The sequence below is a fragment of the Callithrix jacchus genome, chromosome 22 (genome assembly GCF_049354715.1).
Source record: "Callithrix jacchus isolate 240 chromosome 22, calJac240_pri, whole genome shotgun sequence".
NCBI lineage: Eukaryota > Metazoa > Chordata > Mammalia > Primates > Cebidae > Callithrix > Callithrix jacchus.
Window position 1 is genome coordinate 15,242,991 of NC_133523.1, and position 6,000 is coordinate 15,248,990.

Consider the following 6,000-nt stretch of genomic DNA (forward strand, 5'->3'; position numbering starts at 1 on the left):
ACCTGTATCACAGGTGACACTTGCTACCTTTCTATTTCCCGAAGTCAGAGAACACCATGCTGCTCCTCTCCTGTGTCCTGGGCCACAAGATACAGAGGAAAGACAAGAGTGTTCCTGAATCCGGGCAACTGTGGGTCAGCCGGCATCTACATGTTTGGGTTTAGGGTCCTCTAATATTTTGGATAGGGTCAAAATATAGAGTTCTCCATTTTGCAATTTATATCATTCTGCTTTTCTGTAGAATCAACGGCATTTCAGGTTAATATCAAAAGTACTGTAATCTTGAAGCAGAGAGCAAACTGGTCACACAGACTCACGAAAAGTTCTGTATCAGTTGATAACTGCCATACTGTGGTCTGGCCCAGGATTCTGTCCATGACAGAGACCTTAAGATGTCCATGGGACAGGCTGTCTCGTATCATCACCCTGTTAGGTCTAACACAGGTAGATCCAGCCCCAAGCTGTTTTCTCATATAAACTCATATGGGACATTACAAGCTTCCCACAAGTTTTCTTACCATCTAAAAAATGCTGTCCTCTCATGCCTCTTCTGGAGCCATCTCTCCATCTTTCAAGGCAGCGTGGTGGTGTTCAAAGTCGGAAGGACTCTAAGCACTGTCACTTAATGACTCTGGGTAAGTCCCTAACTTCGGTTCCACCACCTCCCATTAGATCAATAAGAAACAAAAGCATCTTGTCCTCTGCTGGCCCCAGGAGATACCCACTGAGCAGCACCTATTACCTTCTGCACCTGCAAAAGGGGAGACGGGCTCCCTCACTCAGAAGGCCGTTGGGAGGAAGTAGAACTCTCTGACAGGGTGCCACACAAACTAATAAAGCATACACCTTGGTTTAGAATTTTCTTAGTTGAGAAACTGCACACACTGTACCTTGCAAAGATATATTAAAAAAAAAAACCTTCTAGGACAATTCACATTAGCCTCTGCTGTCCCTTCTAGGATCTGAACTTAGATCTGGAGGTAGCTTTATGGGGTGCATACACCACCAGTTTCCAATCCCACCCCATGAACAAACTCACAGGCAGGCCAGGGTAGCAACATCTAACCTTCCAATTCTTAGGTGGGAAAATTATCTTTCTTGCTGTGTCTCTGTAGAGTCCCTCAGTCACCTCCCCTTGGTCTCTGCTGTCTCAAGAGCTGTGAGAAAGCAAGCAGCTCCCAAGGACGTTTCCTGCTCAGATCCTGGCCGCTGGAGGCACTGACACACACGTCCAGGGATAGTTCAGCTCCTTCTTTGCTGCAGGACCTTCTCAGGTGTCTCCCTGATCTGAACACAGGGCATTCACCTGCAGCTAGCAAGCCCTGCCCTGTGCTGTTATTTTGCTTGTTACAAGGATGCAGTACACCGTCTAGTATCTGCCAGAGCTTTCCTCTAAAAGCTGTTTGTTCATCATCACTTAAGATCCGTGTTCCTCAAAGTTCTACTGAGCAGGGTCTCAAGCCACCTGTGATTCTTTCGGTCTCCAAAGTTCTGCATTAGAAGATTCCATGACTGAACTTTTGGGTATAAGATGGTCACAAAGGCTTCCTGGCAAAATGGCGCTCAAATGTAGCTCCTCGGGCACAGGTCCAAGACGGAGGCTAGCATTCAGTCGGTTTAAGCAGCAGGTAGAAAGCATGTCTACTGCTTCTGCTCTAGAGGGAGAAGACAAGACATGAAACATCCCCAAGGAGCTTGAGTGCCGCTCAGGACGATAAAGCTTGTATCTCCACAAAACGACAAGTGTCCCAGGCAGATGGGAATTGAATCACCTGCTGAGAGGAGACTGCTCACTACGACAGCTGTGCGAGAGAGTAAGACACGGTCCTTCACTTTACCCACAATGCAGCGAGAGGAAGCTGGAACAATCATGCACACACTGCGCTTCGGAGATTTTCAACATCCGGGGCTGAAAGGGTGCACGGCAAAAAGAAAGGCTCTGACTGCTCTGAAAAACTGTTAGTAGCCTTTTGAAAAGGAGAGTAGAGGATTTACTTTATTATTGAATTGGCAGAAATTACTAACTGTGAGCCTGCTGCTATAGGAATTCAAAAATGCATACTCCAGGGGCTAAAAGTTACAGCAAAGGAACAGTTTTCCTCCTAAGAATTCCTTTGTCAAGGGTATGGTTGGTAAACATGACTTCGTCACTTCCTCAACTTTCCAGATACTTGTGGATATTAGGTCAGCTCCTGACACTGATCTTGCAAGCAACAGCTAAGTTTGTTAACCATAATTGCATAAAGGTAAGCATTACATGACACAATTCTCTGCCGCTTCTCTCAGAAGAGGTTTAATTTTAGTGTTGGCTCTTCAACACTGTCCCCGTTTTTTTTTCTTTCCATGAGGATCCTAAATATGTGTCAACTAAATATCCAATAGTGGAGTCCATCATTGCGCAGGCCAGAGAGGAGACAGCGGGCCAGCAGTGCCTGTGCTGGAGCCACCTGCTCTCACCTGAACCCACACTGATCTGAGAGAAACTGCAGACATACTGACATGCCTGGCCCTCACCACCACCTCTGCCAGCAACCCTGTCCACTGCGGCTCTGGGTTTCTGCATGGTGTTTGCTCAAACCGAATGGTCCTATCGAATGGTCCTGTCAAATGGCCCATAACAGCGCCCAGAGGGTCACTCACAAAGGAGGCACTTTCCTCACTGCTCATAGTCAAAGAGATAATTTCCCAAATCCATGCACTCCATGTTAGTAGGACTCTGCCCATTATCATCAGGTAAATTCCACACCAGGTAACATAACCAGGGACCTACCTACATAACATTTCTGCATATGCTAAGACATACAAAATGAAGGTGCCTTCCCTCCTCCTTTCTCTCTTCTGCCTCAAGGAACCCTCTAGATTAGAGCCTTACACAACAGTGGAACCCCTGAGGTCACTGGGGTGGCCTAATCTACAACACTGCCTGATCCCAAAGCTCTCTGAGGTGGCATTAAGGATCAATGCTAATATCTCAGCAACCTCTCCGACTCTCCCGAAGGGAAGCGAGCACGTGAGATTAAAAAAAAATTACCTTCTGACTCCACAAAAGATGCACAAGTCACCAATGCTATTTTTTTCATGTCACCTGTTTTATCCTCTAATATTTCAGTCTTTAAAATTGCAGTGGCACCAGTTACTGCAAAAAGGACATTCTAGAAGGTTTTATATAGCTTGTGTCCACTCCACCCCCAAAGTCATGACAAAAATGTATAACACAAAATTTGTTAAACACAATTACAATCAATTTTAATGGGACCTGATTACCAGGGATAAGAGCGGTACTTATGTCACAGCAACCAGAGCCTTAGAAAAAACTCATAACCCTTCAGTCTTTACCCAAAATTGTTTAAGCCAATGTGAATTATTCCAAAAACATCATCAGAGTTAAGCATACTGCTAAGAGTAATCAGCCAAGCTCATGTAAAAATAAAAGCAAAAACCCCCATGGGAAGAGAAACCTGAGTTACCTGGCCAAGCCAAAGATGATTTTTTTCTTCCATTCACAGCATATTAAAAAGTGATCTCAATGGCCACTTCCTGGTCTCCCAGGCCCTTACTTCATACCTGGATGCTACCACATCTTCCCACCGCCCTGCTCCTGCCGCCAGAAGAATGACCCCTACTGCCAAGAAACACTTAGAGAAAATATGAGAATAGATCAGTCTTCCCACCCCCCCAACACACACACACACACACACACACACGGAGGGGGGAGGGGGTGGTCCCTCTAAAAACAGTAGCCCCAGCAAAGGGGCACCTGAGGAAGCGACACCCTAGAGTTAACCCTGACAGTCTGGGTCACAAACCACCGAGCCGAGACTCCCCACGTGAGGGAAAGAGCTGACTGAAACACGGGTTTTGGGTAAACGGAGAGGAAACAGTCCTCTTTAATTCACTAGCCAAAAAATGGAGCTCTGGCTTGGTCAGAGACGCAATGAGTACTTAGGCCCAGAAAGGCAACAGGAAGGATCCCACCCTCCCCGCGATCATCTGTCGTCGGCAGCGACCCCAGGAGGGTTTTTGGCAAAGGCGTGTCCAGTCACAGAACAGAGACAGACTCTCCACGTACCCTGGTTACCCCGCCAGGGGCAAAACAGACTGGGGGTTCTGTGCGAAGCCGGGTAGGTGCTGCCGGCCGGGAGGAGAGGGAACAAGGACTTCCCTGATCGCCCAGAAGGCCGAGAAATGAGAGACACAGGTTCCCCGAGTCATACCCCGGACACCAGTTGCTTCACAGACCTTCTCCCTCCCCTCCCCCGCTCCAGGAGGGCTTCCCGGGGGTCTCGGGTCCCGGAGGGAGGGCGAGGCAGGGGGGCTTCGTCCAGAGCAGTCAGGGTCGTAGAGCTGGAGTAGAAAGGGGGGAAAAGCTCTAGCCTCAGTCTCCTGTCTGCTTCCTCCGCCCAGGCCGCACGGAAGCCTCGGCCTCACGTACAGAGCGTTGCCGGGCTGCCCAACTTGCCCCCGGCACGGGCCCGAGGAGCGAAAGGCAGGGATGGCAGCGGCCCTTGAAGGGAGGTGGGCGCCAGACGGGTCCCCTGAAGCCCTTTGGGCGAAAGGGACAGGAGAGGGGGAGGGTCCCGGGCCCATGCGGCCTCCGTCCCAGCTCGCGCGGCCGGTACTTACGTTGCTCTGGGGGTCGATGGCCTGCAGCAGCCGGTCCCTGATCTGCTGCGGAGACGCCGGAGCCGCTGTCATTGCCTGGGCGAGGCGGGGGGTTGCGGCCGGGCCAGCGGGCGGGCGGGCTGAGGCGGGGGACGGGGGTCACTCACTCGCCGGCCTCCGGGAGCCGGAGCCGCATGTTCCCCGCGGCGCCGGGGGAGTTGGGGGCGCGCGGGGTGGCGGAGAGGGGAGCCGGGGCCGGGTCTCGGTCCCGGGCCGCCGCCGCCACCGAAGGAGGAGGAGGAGCTGCCGGAGCCGCCGCCGCTCGCTGCCGCCGCCTCGAGAACCAAACTCCAGTGAGCTGCCCCCGCGCGGAGTACTCTGGGTAGTCAGCGCCGCACGCAGCGTCGGCGCCACGCTGAGGAGGTTGGGAGATGGGGCTGGAGGAGACGCCAAACCTGGGCGGGGCAGCCCGTGGTCCACGCCCCTCACCAGCGCGCATGCGCACGCAGGCGCATTCGCCCGCCCGTGCCGCCCCGCCCCACCGCCCAGCCAAGGCAGCCGTTGGGAGGAGGTTGGGCGGGGCAACGGTCACTGCCTGGAGGCCCCGCCCCAGCCCGGGTCACGGGGCGGGGCTTTCCGACGGAAGCGCGCGCGCGAAGAGTCCTTGAACCCTGACGCTCGCGGCGGCTACCTCAGGGCGGGGAGGGCGATGGGAGAATCCTTTCTTGGGGAGACCCTTCCTGGCGCGTGACTGGGGTACGGGAGTTGCAGGCTTAGCAGCTGTCGAGTTTTTTGAGGGGGCGAGGGAACCAGACGTTCACGTTGTGATTCTGCGTCCCGAAGGGTCATCGGAGGGGCTCGGGGATGTCGCCGCGGCCACCTCCGCCCCTCAGAGGGTGTGGGAGTGGGTGTGGCGGGGCGGGGGGGGGTCTGCATAGCCACGTGCGACCCCCATCGCGGAAACGTGAAGCAGCAAAGCGCTTCTGGCAGGAGCCGCCCCACTAGCTGGGAACGCCGGAAAGCCGGAGGTTGCAAACCTGCATCTCTACCGCGGCTTCTCCACTTCGGCACCACTGGTATTTGGGCGGGATCCCTCTGTCGTCGGGGCGGGCTCTCCGATCTGTCGGAAGTAGAGCGGCATCTCTGGCCACCCGATCGCCCCCTCCCCCAGTCTGCAGTCATTGCCGCCGTTCCCTGGGGGCCACAGTCTCCCCGCCCCCCCTCACCGGCGGAGAACCCCGTGATTGAAAGACCCTTCCACCCACCTCTGCTTGGAGATGCTGTAAAACTGAGACCCTCATTCTCGGAACCAAACATGTCACACAAGAGGAAACTGAGGCTCAAGGTCACCCAGACTTCGGGGTTAAGCCCAGAACAGCAGATGTCAAGTTTAAGGGG

General features: G+C 53.7%; 1 protein-coding gene across 5 annotated transcripts in view; it reads right to left on the reverse strand.

The window, feature by feature from the left end:
* Nucleotides 1-4,957, reverse strand: part of MED26 (mediator complex subunit 26) — a 56,145-nt gene extending 51,188 nt beyond the window's left edge. For 3 of the 5 annotated variants that reach the window (XM_002761865.7, XM_035287134.3, XM_035287132.3), the window contains exon 1: nucleotides 4,624-4,957. In XM_002761865.7, coding sequence (XP_002761911.1) covers nucleotides 4,624-4,695 — 72 coding nt within the window. In that variant the 5' untranslated portion in view covers nucleotides 4,696-4,957. Of the gene's footprint in view, nucleotides 1-1,039; nucleotides 1,656-4,623 lie in introns of all 5 variants that reach the window. The other 2 variants (XM_035287133.3, XM_078361743.1) reach the window with 2 other exon arrangements.
* Between the last annotated feature and the right edge of the window lie 1,043 nt (nucleotides 4,958-6,000).